This window comes from Ceratotherium simum, chromosome 23 (genome assembly GCF_057802395.1).
Source record: "Ceratotherium simum simum isolate JZ-2026a chromosome 23, ASM5780239v1, whole genome shotgun sequence".
In the NCBI taxonomy this organism is placed as follows: Eukaryota; Metazoa; Chordata; class Mammalia; order Perissodactyla; family Rhinocerotidae; genus Ceratotherium; species Ceratotherium simum.
The window spans coordinates 45,848,073-45,863,007 of NC_141922.1; the positions used below are offsets into that span (position 1 = coordinate 45,848,073).

Below are 14,935 nucleotides of genomic sequence, written 5' to 3' on the forward strand. Positions count from 1 at the left end.
TGCCTCAGTGGAAATAAGGTCAGGAGGAAGAAGTAGAAAGGATAATCTCACTGATATGTTGAGTTTGAGCCATTCTGCAGACACTTGGAAATGTGGGTTGGTAACTTGGGTGAGGAACTGACTCCTGAGATGTAAATTGAAGTGGGAAAAATTAAGTTGTATGTGACTACAGTGGGTATAGAGAATTTTGAGAAAATGGAAAATACTAGTTTAATATTTTATCAGAGCTTTGAAATTTTATTGCAATTATGATTTGTGATCACGCATAAATTCTCATTTTGAAATTAATTTATATTTTCATTCATATTTTATACCTTTATTTCCCATATTTTTGAGATAGCATTTCTATTTCTTTAAGTTATCAGAGCTGTGCTCACGTCTGTCATAATTATGAATACCTTCTCCTTTCTTGAATGCCCTACATTTTACTACTACTTTCTGTTGCTTGTACCCTGTCTATAGCTTCCTCATTGTGGAATCAGCTGACTCCTGAGTATCCTTGCTTGAAGCAACGTGGTTTCCAGGTGGAGATGAATATACCTCCAGCTTTGGGCTGCAGTAGATGAAACTGGGCATGGTTTCCTCATCTGCCCTCCTTTTACCTGCTCTTTGTGCCTCAGCTTATGCATCTGATTTTCCTGCATATTAAATGAAATCATAGAAGATGTTTCCCACATGTTGGCCCTCACTAAGTGGTTGGTGAAGTAGTAGTGGTGATGTTAATGACAGCAGTAATAATATTTAGTCTCTCTAAACCTCATTGCGTTTACCCAAAGCCTGCTTCTGTATGTTGCAGACATAGATAGATGAAGTAGAACGGGGTCCTTCCGTGGAAACTGAGTTTAATGATTACTCAGCTCGCCCTTCGTAGTACTCATTTTGTCATCTCTTGAAAAGACTGATCATGACACAACAGAGTTATGCCCTCTTGGTCTTGTTTAGCCGTTTTTCACCGTAGATGCTGCTCCTCGTCTGCTGTTGGTTTCTTCACAGCTGCCTTTCTATGAGACCTTCCAGCAGTCATGACTGTTTCTTGTTGTGAGTACAACCGACGGTCAGTTACAGCCTGTTTATTCAGAGTGAATTGATGCCGGCCTTTCCTGTCCTGTGGCCTCTCTCTTGCCCATATCGCTGCTAATGGATTTCTGTACAGGGGAAGGAGCAGGAGCAGTGATAACACAACATTAAAATGGTTAGTGTTGGCTCATGAGGAGTTTTGAGAGCAGGCTGAGAAGATACGTTATTTCCTATGAGCTTTGTCTAAGTTTTGATTTATTTGTGCCATTCCTGACTCCTATTATCGTGGATAGTAATAATTGACAGTTGTATAAAACAAATAGGCATTATCTGATAAAGAATTTAGAAATTCTGGGATAAATTCATTTTAAAGTATTACAAGTTTTAATACTGTCTTCCCCAAATTCTTTTTTTGTGAGGAAGATCAGCCCTGAGCTAACATCCATGCTAATCCTCCTCTTTTTTTTGCTGAGGAAGACCAGCTCTGAGCTAACATCTATTGCCAATCCTTCTCCTTTTTTTCCCCCAAAGCCCCAGTAGATAGTTGTATGTCTTAGTTGCACATCCTTCTAGTTGCTGTATGTGGGACGCGGCCTCAGCATGGCCGGAGAAGCGGTGCGTCGGTGCGCGCCCGGGATCCGAACCCGGGCTGCCAGTAGCGGAGCGTGTGCACTTAACCGCTAAGCCACGGGGCCGGCCCCCTGTCTTCCCAAAATTCTAGGGAAAATTCGACTGAAAAATTTTACATATGCTATTTTTATATTAATATTTTAATGTTTGTTACTATAAAAAATGTCATGCTACTTTTTATTTCATTTATTATTTTAAAATTTTTATGTATATTTATTAAATTTTATGAGATGATAATGAATTACAGAGGCTTTTCGTAAGGCTTCTTATAGTTATGTGTTAGCCTGCTGGAAGTAGTTAATTTTTTTACTTTCAGTCGATTTTTCTTGGTTAATAATACTGGGGCTCAAAGAGGTAAAGGAACTAAGTGTTTCATTTTGGGAAGGGATTTCACAAAGTCGATTTGGGGACATTTGAGGATATTTTAGTTAGTCTTAAATAATGGATGTCAATTTTCTTATAGTAATTTTTAAATTGAATAAAATTAACTTTAGGGAAACTGTTTTTTTGGAAGGGGCAGGATGCTGTATAATCAGATAGGCTAGGAAAGAGGTCTGAGAAATTTATATGGATTAAGAGTCCTCCTTAGGAAGATTCTCCCTTCTCACCCATCATTTTTTATAACAGATAAGAAATATGTCTTCTTTTGAGAGAAATGGGAAATGGGAGAGATTGAGTTCTGGGTGAATTCTCTGCGTGTGAACAAGTAGCAGCACGAGGAGAAAGGGCTGAGAGAGAACCCACAATTTTGAATAAAAATGTAGTTGTTTGCTAAATCTTTTCTAACTCACATGCTGAATCCAAAGACATAGCTCAGGGCAATAAAATAATGAAATAGGACACAGTCTTCCTCTGAGAAAGCTGTGTTTGTTTCATCAGCAGATGCTTACCTTTTCCTTCGTGTGTTGGGGTATCAGTTATGTTCTGTGGGTTGCACTAACAGCTGCCATTTATTAGTGCTGGAGTATAAGTCCTTCACATTCACATTTTCTCATTTAATCCTCAAATCACCTACCGAGGCAGTTGCTAGGAGCACCTGTATTTTAAGAAGAGGAAATGAAGGTTCAGAGAAATCAAGGAATTTGCCCAGGTTAGGAAGCAGATCTAGGATTCCATTCAAGATCTGTTGATCTCAAACCCATGCCCTTGATTACCTGTCTGTCTGTCTGTCCTCTCCAGTACGTCGTCATCATATCATAGGCAGCAGGCACTTTATCTTCATGTAATAAAACCATAGAATTTTTACAGTTGAAAGAAATCTGAAAGAACCACACCTTCATTTTACAAGAAAAAAAATTAGGCCCAAAGTTGTAACAGTCTTTTGTTCAGCCAGCTAGTCGGCCAGTAAATATTTCCTGAGTATTTACTGTGTGCCAAGGGAGCGAATAAGCCAGACATGGCCCTTGTCTTCACAGAACCCTGGTGGCCTTTGTTTATGTCTTTGGTGGTAGGTTGTCAGTCGGGGCATTAGTAGTGTCGTATTGTAGTAAAATTAAAAGCATAGGCTCTGAAATCATACTCTTTGGCTTTGAATCCTGTTCACTAGCTGTGGGACAATGGGCAAATCGCTTAATCTTTTTAAAGCTCAATTTTTTCACCTGTAAAATGTTAATACTAATAACATCCATAGCATTTGCTTATTGTAAAGATTAGATGAGTTAAAACATGTAAAGCACTTAGCAAGGTACCTGGAACTTGATAAATGCTCAGTAAATATTAGCTCTCATTAAGGTATTTAGACAATGTTAGTACTAGTAGTGGTATTTCACCCTAGCAAGGAAGACACACAAAGACATTTACAGTAAGCTGTGTGTTGTGTGATGATAGGGGAAGGTGCAGAGGGCTGTAGGAGTGCAGTAGAGCCAGGCCTCCTGACTCCCGGTTGGTTGGCGGCAGGGTCTAATGTAGCAATGCTGTTTTCTTTCTCATCTTCTTTTCTTTCTCTCTTTTTTTTTTTTGTGAGGAAGATCAGCCCTGAGCTAACATCCATGCTAATCCTCCTCTTTTTTTTGCTGAGGAAGACCGGCTCTGAGCTAACATCTATTGCCAATCCTCCTCCTTTTTTTCCCCAAAGCCCCAGCAGACAGTTGTATGTCATAGTTGCACATCCTTCTAGTTGCTGTATGTGGGACACGGCCTCAGCATGGCTGGAGAAGCGGTGTGTCGGTGCATGCCCAGGATCCGAACCCGGGCCGCCAGTAGTGGAGTGCACGCATTTAACCGCTAAGCCACGAGGCCGGCCCTCTTTCTCATTTTTTTTAATTTTTTTAAAATTTTATTTATTTATTTATTTATTTTTGTGAGGAAGATCAGCCCTGAGCTAACATCCGTGCTAATCCTCCTCTTTTTGCTGAGGAAGACCCGCCCTGAGCTAACATCTATTGCCAATCCTCCTCCTTTTTCTCCCCAAAGCCCCAGCAGATAGTTGTATGTCATTGTTGCACGTCCTTCTAGTTGCCATATGTGGGACGCGGCTTCAGCACGGCTGGACGAGCGGTGCGTCGGTGCACACCTGGGATCCGCACCCGGGCCGCCAGTAGCAGAGTGCGCGCACTTAACCGCTAAGCCACGGGGCAGGCCCCTCTCATTTTTTAACTTGATAACTTTCTTTACTTTGTTGTCCTAAATTCTAGTGTTCTTGACTTAACAGCAGTTTGCCAGCAAATATTTATTCAGAACCAGGTATGTACTAAACACTACATGAAATGCTGGGGACGGAATAATCAATAGGACATAGGCCTAGTCTTTTAAGTAAGGTATGTATCTGTGCATATGTGTACGTAGTGTACATACATGGACACACACTCGGGAGTACAGCAATTGTAATAGATGATGCTAAGTTTTCTAATAGATATATGCAAAGTTGAGCCCAAAGAAGGGAGTGATCAACTCTCTCCCATTTGAATGTGTGTGGGGGGGGGTAATCAGGGAAGGCTTCATGGAAGAGGTGGCGTTTGATCTGTGTCTTGAAGGATCACAAGCTTGTTGTAGTCAGAGGACATTTAAAATACAGGGAGGAACATGAAACAAGAATACTAAGGCATGAACCAGAATGGCTGGAGCTTATAGCATGAGAACGTAACAGGAGTAGATATCTATCTTGTAGATGGGAATGGCAGAAGGGAAGCCACTGGATGCTTTCAAGCAGAGGAGTCATATTGTTGGGTTTGAATGTTAATATCACTCTGGGCGTGATGTGGAACGTAAATTGAAGATGAAATTTGTAGCCTGTCAGGTGAGATAGGATGATCATTGGCTGTGATGTCAGGGAGGGAGGGAGGAAGGGAGCAAGCAAGCCAATGAGTGACAGGCTCTACAGGTACTGACTAAAGAGAACCAAAGGGTTTTTGTGATCAGTTAGGTGTCGGGTCAGGGAGTGGGGAGCAGTGGTGTTTAGGATGACTCGGAATTCTCGTTTGGGCAACTAGGTGCCATCAATCAGAATAGGGAGTCAAGTATCAAGAGAAGACAGTGAGTTCACTTTGAAGCATTAACTTTCAGGTTTGTCTGGTGTATGACTGCCAAGATATTCAGTAGGGAGCTGGCTCACGGGTTTGTTCAGTAGAGATGTGTATACTGGAAATCTTGATTCGAAGTCACTGGTGATCGCTAAAACCTTTGGAGTCACTCAGTCAGGAGGAAATGCATGGTGTAAAGAGAGGACGCCTTGACAAGAACACGGGAATACCAGGGCACCTGAGAGAGTCAGGTGTGGTTAATCCAGGGGGCAAAGAGTCTCACTGAGGGAGTGGTCTCCAGTGTGAAAGACTGCGGGGGGCCAGTAATTAGGAGGGGTCGAGATTGCCTTTTGGATTTGGCCATCTGGAGGGAAGGTAGTTGCCAGTGGCCTCTGTCTTTCTGTTAGAGCTTGTTTGCAGTGAGTTGCAAAGTGGATGGAAGAGATGATGTAGATGGAGCCACGAGGTCTTCTCTTAAGAAGCCTGGCAGTGGGAGAATGGCAGGAGGGCTTGGTTTGTTCTTGGCGAGAGAGAGTCTAGCATGCCCAGGTTTCTAGGAAGGAACAGGGAGAGCTAGGCAAGTGGAAGATGAAGGAGAGGGTGGAATGACGGTAGGGTGAAGACCCTAGAGGTGAAAGGTGCCTCTTGTGTGACTCCAGAGGTGCAGATAAGCAGGAGTCTGAGGGTGGGGTTTGCAGGGATTTACACCTGCTGACCTCACTTTGCTCTCTTAAGCAGGGTGTGAGGCTATCTGCCTCAGGATTGATGTGAGTCGGGTGATGTCTCCAAGATTAATACACCCTCATTTTTTATTCCATGACTTTCTTGCCTCACCTTGTCTAGGGCTGAACCAGGCCAGACGTGCTCAGGCTTATTTAATCTAGAAAGCCTTACTTCTTCATTTTCTCTGTCCTGTTCAGCATTTCCTCTTTGCTTTATCCCACCACACATCTACCCTTGACCTCAGCATGAACTCCCAGTTATTAACCCTCCCTTTGTGTTTCTGGTTCATGACACCTCCCTGTTTCTTTTCTTGCTGGGTTTATAACCAGTTCACACATTGCTGTTGCCCCGTTGAAAGTTAGAATCCCGCATTCCTCATTTGTTTCAACAGATCTTTTGGAGTACTTCTGTGCCAGACCGTGCCTGGGCTCCAACACAGTGGTGCGCTGGGGTGGGAGCCGACTACACTCTGAGCGAAAGGATTTAAAAGAATTTTGAATTTTCCAGGTATTGTGAAGGGGACAAAGGGGCGGAAAACCTGCTTGAGGTTGGATGGCCAGGGAAGGATTGATGCCCTGAGGAGATGACATTGATGTTGAAACATAAAAGGTGAAAACGAGCTGAGCATTTGAGGAGTAGAGAAGGAAAATAGTAATCTTTTCTGGCATTTAGCTTATTAATAAATAGATATTCCGTAAGTATTGGATTGTGTCTGTGAGTAGGTAACTGCCTGGAAGTTTTGTGATACCATCATGCCTTTCTCACTGGTACTTCCTTGCTTCCTGAGGTTGCTATACAAGACCTAGAACAGATTATCCTTCAAGTTAAGGCAGAGAAGGACCATATTTGTTTGCTTTTTAAAGGATATTACCTGGGGCCGGCCCCGTGGCTTAGCGGTTAAGTGCGCGCGCTCCTCTGCTGGTGGCCCGGGTTCGGATCCCGGGCGCGCACCAACGCACTGCTTCTCCGGCCACGCTGAGGCCGCGTCCCACATACAGCAACTAGAAGGATGTGCAACTATGACATACAACTATCTACTGGGGCTTTGGGGGAAAAAAATAAATAAATAAAAATTTAAAGGATATTACGTGGAAATGCAGTAATGTATTCAGGGTGGGGCAGAAGGGAGGAACGAGACAAAAATATATTCCCTCTACTCAATTGCGTGGTGTTTCTCTCTGCATTTCCTCTACCATCCCTCTTCCCCCTGACTCACTAGCCCATGAGGAAAAGAGGGTGTGTGTGTGTGTGTGTGTGTGTGTAGGAAGCTGCCATTATTAATCACCGCCATTATGTGAATTAGTTTAAATTATTACTGCAACTTTAGTCCCAGAAGTAGACATTTGGGAAAGATCTGAAGCTCTGGACTTTGGGCCTAGGTGAGTGTCACAGTGTAATATCTTTAGCTAAGGGACAGGATGAGTTCCAGATTTCTTAGAGGTGAGGAGAATGGAGGGAGATACTGAGAGGAAGATAAACCAAGGAGAACAGGGAGACCCTGAAGATAAACTTTGCTGACTTCATAATTTTGCCTAGAGCCAGCCCAAGCAGACATAAAACATTATCTACCAGAGCAACATCTAGTGTTTTCTTGCAAGTCTAAGCTTGTCCAAGTAAGTTATTGTTCTTCAGAGAAAGACGATGAAGATAAGAGTGTGCAAAATGGTTTGTTAGGCTTTAGTAACTTTCCTGAGGTATCCTGGCCAGTACTTCTACGAAGGGAAAGGCACTTGTAAGCACTGGTTTGACCCCTCAAAACAGGTTCCCAGCATTTTTTCTTGCTGCCACTCAAGGAGTGTCGACATTCACAATCACAGTGGACTTCTGTGATGGGGTTTGCCATGTTCCAAAAATTCTACCCCTTTACTTTTTATGGAAATAGTAATATTATCATAGGAATGAATTTGGATATGTTCTAATTTGAGTTATTGTTAGTAACAGGTTCATAACGTGGTGAACCTTGATTGAGAACAGCTTTTTTGTGTTTAGACGTTGATTACTTTCATGATTATCTGACAAATAGTGTCAAGAAGGTTATGTTTTTGAAAATGATCTTATAGATCTCAGAAAAGCCACATTTTTCATTTGTGCATGGAATGCTCTTTACAGTTGTCCATCAATGTTTGGTTTGATTCCCCCCACCCCCCATTATAATTCTTCATAAGCTCAGAGAAGACGTCTCTAGTGCTGTATGAAATATAAATGATTCCCAGTAGATGGATGGGAATTCAGACTGTCATCTTAATTTAATAACATATTTACCCGCATTTAAAGTATATATACAGATGAGCCTACATTAAAGACTTATTAACTTGAAATTTATTTATGTGTTCACTTGAGACACATCCCTGGAACTTAGGGGATATGTGAATTGTAAAACTGTGTCATTCAAACTGTAGTTAGCCAGAATTTTATAGTTCTAGTTTCCCCAATGGTCTTTCTGAGATTAAAAGGTATGCTTGCTTTTAAAGTGTCTTGAAATAAGGGAGATGAAAATAGACTTACTTGGTTGCTTGTGAATATACACATGCTGTTATTTCTTTGGTGAACAGAACTTGAGCTTCTGTCCTTAGGGAATATTTTATTAGCAATTAATTAATTAAGGTACCGTCTCTGAATTACTTTATTAATTTAAATAAGGGCATGGGCCTCCATGTAAAATTGTATTATGCTAAATATTAACTGAGGCAGAGTCTATTAAGAAATGATGAATGTGAAATTCAGACAACTGTATAGAATTTATAAACTTCATCCCTTTATATATTGACCATATTAAACCAGAAGAAATGTCCATTTAAGCACATCCCTTCAGTTCTCAATTGGTGTGTAAATATTATTATATGCAAAGAATTTGCTAATATAGTTCATAGGCAGTCCAAACTTATCTTTGGGAACTCTTCTAGGTGACTTAGCTTTTTAGTGAAATGGCTTTCTGTGGAGGGTTCTGCTTTATTGTGTGGTGCTTCTCGAATGCTTTGTAAAGAATGTGGTCGTGTATCTGGGATTTTGCTCTCTTAGTGTTCTAGTGTACTTGTGGATTTTTCCCCCAGGTGATCTCTATGTCTTTTCCTTCCTGTCTGCTACTGCGTGTGGACTTCCTTACTACTGAAATAGCATTCATTCCTTTATTCGATAACCAGTGATGCTAGGCACTGTTAGGTGATTGGGGTGCTGAAGTGAGTAAGGCACTTTTCTACCTTTGTGATGTGTTCAAGGGTTTTCATGTGCTAGAGCAGCCCCCGTAAGAACCCCACCTTGTGGACCCCTCGCTCCCCGCTTTTGGTGTCTTGAATCTGTCTTTTGCTCCTTCCATTCGAAGCTGAACAGCCTTGGTAGAGTTCCAAATGAAACAAGATATATCCTTTCTTTGATTTTTTTCACAGTTTCATTCCTAGAAAGATCTAGGTATGCTATATTTTACCTAAATTGATTTTAAGGCACGCAGTTATTTTACAAATCGCTCACCAAGAAAAAAGTGCTGCCACTCAGCCTGACACAGTGCTTGACTCCGTGGCTGTGGGGTTCATCCCAGTTTCAGAGATGTCTAAGGAGAAAATGTAGGGGTCTTAGAATTGTTTAAATATAATGTTAAAACTGAGCATAAATTTAAAAGAAAAAGCCTTTTCACAGCATGACTTTTTGACAATATATTTGAAGCCTCTGCCCCACTGTGAACCACTGACTTTGGAGATAGCCACTCTTTACATTCTGATATAGGTCCTTTGTATGCATATCCTTCCGGACTTTTACTTGCACTCACAAACGCATACACATCCATCCATGTATAACTGTCTTAAAATAGTCTCTCTGTTTTTTCAAACAGGATCTTGTAAAGTATGTAGCTTTGTAACCTTTTCCCCCATTTAGTATATTTTAAGATCTTTCCATGTAAATATACACGTTATTATGTTTCACTGTATGATTCTATTAGAATTTGAATTGCCAAATGCCCAATGTTGGACAATTAGGTTATTTCTAGTCTTATTCATTATAAACATTTTTGTGCACTTGATATTATTTATTTAGGATAATTTCTAAAGAGTAGAATTGGTGTATTAAAGGATATATATAATGTAGAGGCAATTGATACACATGCCTAATTGTCCTACAAGAAAATTGGCATCATTTTACAAAAATTTATTAAAGTGCCAGTTTGTACTGTAACTAATACTATATTATCATTTTAAAAATCTGTTAGTCTGTTGGATGAAAAAGAGTATCTTGTTTTAAGTAAAAAAATATACCATTGAGATTAAACTTTTCTCCCCATAGCGTTATAGGTCATTTATATTTCTTTTGTGCGTTTCTTATTCCTACTTTCTTACAACTTTTGTTTTGTTGGGCTTTCAACTTTTAATTATTGATGTTCCTAAGAAAGTTTATTGAGTTGCTTTATCTTTTTCTCACTAATATTAGAAGTCATCTTTAGCATATACTGAATTCTTAGATAAATGTGTATCCATTTCTGAGCTTTATATTTTTTCTGTTTTTTAATTTTTATTCTGTATTGGCTATTTCTGTACTAGTAGCACATTGTTCAAATTATTATAGTTTTATGGTGCGTTTTAATAAATGTTAGGCTAAATCTCCTCATTACATTTCATTTTCAAAGTTTTCCTAGCTATTTTTATTTTTATTTTTATTTCAGATTAACTTCAAAACATTTGTAAAATTCTGGAAAAGATTCAGTTAGTATTTCGGTTGGAACTGCATTCTATCTAATGGTTACAGTATATACTAAATGAGAGTAGAATGGACATCTTGATAATTTAATTTAAAAAAATGATTTATTACACAGACTATATAAGGAGATACTGTGTCCAAGATCCTTGTTTAGACACCAGAGATACAGAGTTGAAAAGATAAGGACCTACATCCTTTATTCTGACCAACTTTTACAATTATAGAAGGATTTTAAGTAGATTGTGTATTGTAGGATTATACGAAGACTTTGTCAGATTTATGTTTTAGGAATATTGCTCTGGAAGCAAAGAGGAGAGGATTTGAGCAGAGAGGGACTGGAGGTAGAGAAAACTTTTCAGAGGCTCTGTAGGTTCTGAAGCCCAGACTAGAGGTGAACTGAGGGTGATCCTAAAGGTATTTAGACGTGGAATTGATAGGATACTGGGAATGGATTGGATGTGGAAGGAGGATGGTGGAGAGGAGGAGTTTTAGGATGATTGTGTTGTTTTGGGTTTGGTTAGCTGATTGGAAAATGATGCTGTCCCAGTGACTGGAATACAGGAGGAGGCACAGATTTCTCAAGGAAGAGGTTAGATTGGGTTCTAAATACAGCTGTCTGTGGGACATCTGGGTAGAGTTGTTAAGCAAGTAGTTAGGTAACTTGTCTGGTTCTCAGGAGAGAGTCCTTCCCCTGGAGATCTAGAGCACTGGCAGAATTTGTTGCATGAGATGAGAAGGCCTGCATCTGAGACCAGAAGGGACGAAGCCAGTTCAGAAGAGGAGGTGAGGCCCTGGTGGAGAGGAGAGGCCAGGGTCCCAGAGAATTCACTGAAACTCCTGGCAATATCTAGAAGAATGACACGACAGGACAAAAGGAATAAGAAGTGGCTGAAGAGATCATATGGTGCTGAGAGCTCAAGTAAGATAAAGATTGAACGATTTCTTTTGGATTAACCACAAAAGAGTTTGTACCTTTGCTGGGGAGGTTTGGGTGGAGTGGTGTCTGTGGAAACCCCATTGCAGTGGGAATGAAGTGGGAATAAATATGAGAGAGTGGTTTCATTGTTATCACCATTATTTTATTATTTCTGTCACTGAAGAAACTTTGAAATCCCTTGTAAGGGGACTAAGGAATCCAGTTGCATTGCTCTAATTGTACCTCCAAATCTGTATTTTTAAACAGAAAATTCCTTTATTTATCCTCTATTTACTTGTACTAGATTCTCAGCAGTATGATAAATTCTGGGGCTGAGTTGATATGTGATATGAAATGATATGCTCCCTGCCATTATGGGGTATTTCACTGTCCGGTAAGGGTGTGTTAGACAAACAAGTAATTATACAATTATTTATAACAGTTGCAGTAAGCCCTATAAAGAACCATTAGATGGTTCAATAGAACTTATAACACAGGGGAATGCGGGGAGGGATCAAGGTCACCTTCTTTGAGTTAGTGAATTTGAGCTGAGGTGGGTTTTCCAGGCTGAGTGAAAGGTCATGAGGTGAGGTGAAACTTGCAACTGATTAAACCAATGAGATATGAGATGAGATAGGAGAGGTAAGCAGAGACTGTCTACCTAGGTTGTAGGTCATTTATAGGATTTTAGATTTTATCCTAAGGGTGAGGTCTCCTCAGGCAAGGGCAGCAAAAGCAAAAATAAACAAATGGGACTACATCAAACAAAAAAGCTTCTGCTCAGCAAGGGAAACCATCAACAAAACGAAAAGACAACCTACCAAATGGGAGAGTATATTTGCAAATGATATGTCCAATAAGGCGTTAATATCCAAAACATATAAAGAACTCATACAACTCAATATCAAAAAAAACAAATTATCCAATTAAAAAATGGGCAGAGAACCTGAATAGACTTTTTTCCACAGAAGACATTCAGATGGCTAACAGGTACATGAAAAAGTGGTCAACATCACTAATCATCAGGGAAGTGCAAATCAAAACCACAATGAGATATCGCTTCACGCCTGTTAGAATAGCTGTTATCAAAAGGACAAGAAATAACGAGTGTTGGAAAGGATGTGGAGAAGAGGGAATCCTCATGCACTGTTGGTGGGAATGGAATGTAAGTTGGTGCAGTCACTAATGGAAAACAGCATTGAGCTTCCTCAAAAAACGTTGAAACACTAAATAGAGGAGTAACTTGATTTGATTATTAGAATGTAAAGTTCTTGAGCATGGTGATTTTCTTTTGTGTTCATTGCCCCTGGTGTCTAAAACAGTACCTGGCGCTTTGTAGATGGCTCAGATATTTTTGAATAAATACTTTTATTTAAATGAGTGAATACATTTGTGTTTGACAAGATGTTTCTGTCTGTCGTCTGGTAAACAGATTACAGTGTGGGGTGAGGGGTTGTGAAGACTAGTTACTGACAAAGTCCAAGTGGTGGTGCATGAGGGTGGTGATGGAAATGGAGAAGCACATTTAAGAGGAAGAATAATTTGATGGTGGCACATGTGAGAAAGGAAGATACTCAGGATGTTTTATATACGAACAGCAGAGTGTTGCCGGGACACCTCTAAGTCACTACGACTTAACTGAACTTATCCTGCCTTTTTTCCAGACGATTCTATCTGCTGTGTTTTGGTTTTGGTTTTTGGCATCACCATGCTCCTTGAGACTCCTACTTACTCAAGGTTTATTTTATTTTGTTACCAAGCTGTGAACTTGACATAGACAGTGTCTCCTGAATCTCTCTCCTTTTCTCCATTCTTAGAGCCACTTCCATGCTGGATGTCTGTATCATTTGTTGCCTAGGCTAGTGTTGTCCAGTACTCCTGCCCTCTTGGCTTTCTTACGCTATTTATTTTCTGCTCTCTCTATATACCCATAATATAGAAATGAGCGTATCATTCAGCTGCCTAAAAACTCTCAGTGCTTTCCCATTGCCTATAATGTGAAGTCTAAACCAACAGTACTGGTTGTTTTCTAAGAGTACATTCAGTTAAATTCAACAGATATTCATTCTAGCTCCTCCTCTTTGCTTGTCTGTGATTTAGCCATAGGCACGTACTCTGTGCATCTTCATAATTTTCGGCCTTGATTTACCAACTCTTACCTGGATGATCATAAGACTGCACTGGATGTGTATGCTACCATTTTTCTACAGCAGCTCTCTGAGCCTTCTCTGTAGTCTTCTTTATCGTTGACAAATAAGAGAAACATTAGTGGAATAAAAATCGTCTGTACTTAAAGAATGTGGAAGGTTTGGATCACTAATGATTTTTCTCACCTTGTAGAATAATCTGCATTTTGGTGGTAGGGTGTTACATAGATGCATATGTTCAGTTTATGGGCCCTTGGTGATCACGTATCTTTGCTCCTTACACAAGCACAAGTTACTTGTCTGTGTATTTAGATGACTTGCTTTGCCTTAGTGAGTATTTTTATCACAATCATTCAGTGAACGTTTGCTGATTGCCTGCCTGTGCCAGGAGTTTCAAACTTTTCTTTCTTAAATGGGAGACCCCTTTTTTCCAAAGGAAATCTTAAACAGAATACCAGTGCATAAGGTAGATAAACGGGGAGCTATGCTGGTTGAAGTGGGGTAGTTAGATCTCAGGCCGCTTGGTACCCCCTTGGTGGCCTCTAGGAGCCATCTCCAGGAAGTGGTTATTAGACTCGGAAGCAGGAATCGCTGGAGTAAGGGTGCAGCTGTGGGAGAGATGACAGTCCTAAGGAACATACACATACAGGTAACACGTACAAGTCCGCAGGATACATATGACCAGCAGTCCTTTCTGCACTTTATGAAGTTAGTAATTGATTTTTCTGGCTAGAACCACCATTTGGGTACTTGTTAATGTTTACAGTGCTTTCTTTTGGTGGTCAGCAGGTCATTTTTGTTAAAAAATGAGCAAAAGGGTTTAGACTATTTCTTGCTTCTACTTCTTAGCATTTGTATCTGCATTTAAACGGGTGTGTGCTTTCTGCATTTATCCTATCTGCCTTACTCATCCTTTGCCCCTCTAGGTAACCATAGAGTTACTAATATGTCTCTTGCTGTTTTGTCAGAAACTAGCTTTGCTTTCTTCCTTGCTTACTTTTTTCATTCATTCATTCACCAAATCTTTGTCAAATGCCTACTATGTCAGGCACTCTGCTAAATGCTCTGGAAGCTGGCGTTAACAAAGCAGGTGGAAATTGCTGCATTCTCAAAGCTGACACTGTGGTTGGGGAGACATTCAAGAGCAAGATAAATGTGTCAAGTACTAGCTAGATAAGTGCTATTGAGGAAGGGAGGGGAAATTCCTCTTGTTGTCCCTATACAGAGATGACCCAAACATTCTTTTTTTTTTTGTGAGGAAGATCAGCCCTGAGCTAACATCCATGCTAATCCTCCTCTTTTTGCTGAGGAAGACCGGCTCTGAGCTAACATCTATTGCCAATCCTCCTCCTTTTTCTTCC

The 14,935-nt window shown here is 40.3% G+C and overlaps 1 protein-coding gene across 15 annotated transcripts in view; it reads left to right on the plus strand.

Annotated features, from left to right (window-relative positions):
• Positions 1-14,935, plus strand: part of RUNX1T1 (RUNX1 partner transcriptional co-repressor 1) — a 139,434-nt gene that overhangs the window by 55,227 nt on the left and 69,272 nt on the right. The window contains exon 2 of one of the 15 annotated variants that reach the window (XM_087447670.1): positions 11,188-11,430. The exons of 13 other annotated variants lie outside the window; for them this stretch is intronic. In XM_087447670.1, coding sequence (XP_087303796.1) covers positions 11,188-11,430 — 243 coding nt within the window. Of the gene's footprint in view, positions 1-6,016; positions 6,336-11,187; positions 11,431-14,935 lie in introns of those variants that run through there. One more of the 15 variants, XM_087447682.1, reaches the window with a different exon arrangement.